Here is a 3173-nt window from a genome sequence, read left to right on the forward strand (position 1 = left end):
GTTGTGCCTACTGAACAAGAGCTACCTGGGTTGAAGCAAGATTCTCCTCCATTTATCCTCATTGCCGGCGAACTCCATTGTTTTAAGAGTTAAACTACACTTTAGAAGTTGGTGTAATAATACACACAAAAAAAACGGATAGCAGGGGTCATTCCCTTATTAAAGAACTCATATACACTGTAGGCTGTTAGTTATCTAGAGTTGTGCGTTTTTTTTCTTAAGTTAGCAAGTGTAATTACGATTGAGTTTATATTACCCATTGTCACGTATAATTTTATTCATAAATAGATGTTAAATAAACATAATTACACTTCATATTGGGATTGAATTATGCTTTTTTATCGTGTAATTTCAAGTTTTTTAGATGGGGTAGATCACTACACCGTCATACGGGGTAATTTTACCCTTCCTTTCTGATATTATTACCCTTGCTACATGTGTAATTTTACTAGTGCAAAGTTGTATAACACATTTTACACTACTTTGCGTTTAAATTTACCGTCCTTTTGAGAGTTAAACTACACTTTAGAAGTTGGTGTAATAATACACACAAAAAAACGGCTTGCGGGGCTGGCAACAATTTTACACCATTTTTAAGTGTAGTCTTACACTTTAATTTTTAGTGTGTGGCCTTTTATAAAGTTGAAAAGTTTGACGATAAACCGGTGTTTACAAAACACGTAAAATGGGTGTAATCCACTCACATACTTACTGCAATGCGGATCTTGGGACAGTTTCCTCTTCATCCCTGTCCCCGTTTGTCATGTTGAAATTCGAGGGTCTCACGATGTATCTATTTTAGCTTTATGCTTATCGAATTATTGAATTTATTTATTTATTTATTTATTTGTTTTTATAACTATTTAGTACACAGCTTCAATGTAAATAAGTGGCAACTTTTTGAATTCTGTGTATAATAAAGTTATTATTTAGTTATTTATTTATGCACGGTCCGCGGCACATTAGGGACTTTACGATTTACGACGCGGTCGAGTCAACGAGACCGCCACGAAACAGCAATATCATTGGTTAAAATAGGAAACGTAATCGTGCTGCACGTGTGGCACGCATTTTAACACAAATTCGTGCGGTACTCCAAATTTCAGGTTTTGACGATAACGCGAACATTCAAATGTGAATCTTTCATTGTCTATTTTTACTCCCAAACCGCTCGTGCCAATTTCTTTCTAGGACACTTCACCCACATTGTACGACGCGAACGAGATGACCTAACGGCGAGAAACTTACGATAGTGCAAAGTTATATTTTGAGGTGACGTTTTCGTCAACGTCACCGTCGTAGATCGTAAAGTCCCTATTGGCTGGGGGAAGGGGGAAACTCAAAAAATGAAGTAACCAAAGAAAGCGCAGTACTGGCACGATTTTGACCAGCTGAGTGTCCAATGGTCTTGTGATCCGCATTGTGCTGTCTTTTTACCTGTCAGAACACTCCCAAGAATTCAAATCAAACATTTTGAGTAAACGTTATTATGCTTAAGCAATAGTCTTGGTAATTAAATGGTAATCAAGCGCAGCACATGCCTTTTATTACACACAATTTAAAAATTATCTTTGACAACAACAAAACATGTATGATACATATGACGTGATTAAATGGAAAAAAAAGCAGCAACACCTTCTTGATAAGCAGAGATATTTTTGCTTTAGCTGTCCTTATTTTATAAACACAAGTTATGAAAATTTAAAGGTGCCTTAAAAATTGAAAGTCCTCTTCCCGCAAACTACTGGGAATCCCGTGGAATCGCTTGAATCCTCGATAACTCGAACTCCCGCCATCTCGATCCTTTTCTCGTTTCCCCGAAGGTTCGATCGAGTTATCGAGAGACAACTGTAGAAAATAATTTCACAATCGCAAAGTAAAGGCTAGGCCAGAACGTGTTTGCAAACTTTCCACGCGTGGTTTTTTCGATAGCTAGTTCATAACAACGCCGACCTTAGTTTTCTTTGATATTACCAAAGATCTAAACAGCGGCTTCATGAAAAATGCTGGGAGAGTCTGCAAAATCTCTACCTCTCTGGCATTTTTCGATAGTCTCCTCCCTATACTCTTCGACTGCGCGTGCGATCATTTTTTCTTTGCAAATTTTCTCCCAACCACTAAAAGTGAATCCTGTCGTGACTCCTGTGAAAAACATCTCGGAAAATTTCCCGCTCAAAAACACAGCAACGCTCGATACTATTGCTGATGAGTTATATACCACCTTGAACAACAGGATGCCAGTTAACGCAACAATTAGAAAGACCAATATAAAAACAATATTCCTCAGTATGACAAAAACTTCATAGGTAAGTGGTAGGACTTGATAGTAGTTGCAAACCTTCCAAAAGAGATCGATTGGGATTGTCACCTCTTTCCATTCTTCCGAGATCATTTCCTTCACTTGTTTGTACTTATTTTGTAAATTACGATAGCAAAGATAAACGTTTCTCGAGACCACAAACACAAACGTTATATAAGGTACTGCAAATTCCGCGTTAAGAGTTATGCCCATAATGACGAAACCGAAAATTCGAACCGCAAACTGAGAGGAAAATGCTAAAACGAGAAAAACACTTATGGCTGAATAACCCAGCACTGCGAGTAGGGTAAATCGCACGAGACCAAAGGAAAAGAGTTCACGAATAAGTCGAAAGGCAATTGTCGCGAGGCAAAAGCAAGGAGAAAATGCTATAATGTAAGCAACCGATACAAACACGTAAGTCAGAATAACTACCATTGCAAATATTGGCCATATAATTGCGACCAAAGCGACCGACCATAACACACAAATGACATGGCCACACAAAGAATGGTGAGAATGAATGCGACTATTTCGAAAAAATATAGAAGTGCAGGAGTTTAGAAAAAACTTAGACCGGCAATTAATTTTTTGAGGCATAACCCGCAAGTGTTCAAGTATTTCCATTTCGGGAATAAGACCTTTTTTATTGCAAAAACGACATCTGGTTTTTGTCGTTGATTTCCCAGGCCTCCAACAAGATATAATCGCCCCCGGAATAATGAGTAACGGAAAAATAAAAGCTACGTAAACAAGAGGCCGATCGAAGTCAAAAACATAGAAGTAAGAATTAAATGCTTGAAAAAGAAGTTTTCTGGACGCAATGTCCAAAGGACTGCCTTTGATTATGAGGTATAAAATCACCTTAATATAA

At 37.7% G+C, this 3173-nt stretch overlaps 1 protein-coding gene across 1 annotated transcript in view; it reads right to left on the reverse strand.

The window, feature by feature from the left end:
- The window catches only part of LOC138007149 (uncharacterized), a 4100-nt gene continuing 927 nt past the window's right edge, over nucleotides 1-3173 (reverse strand). Inside the window, exon 1 of the mRNA XM_068853899.1 lies at nucleotides 1-3173. This exon is cut by the window's right edge and continues 927 nt beyond it. Within this exon, the coding sequence (XP_068710000.1) occupies nucleotides 1982-3173 (1192 nt within the window). The 3' untranslated portion in view covers nucleotides 1-1981.

This window comes from Montipora foliosa, chromosome 6, assembly GCF_036669935.1.
Source record: "Montipora foliosa isolate CH-2021 chromosome 6, ASM3666993v2, whole genome shotgun sequence".
Lineage (NCBI taxonomy): Eukaryota > Metazoa > Cnidaria > Anthozoa > Scleractinia > Acroporidae > Montipora > Montipora foliosa.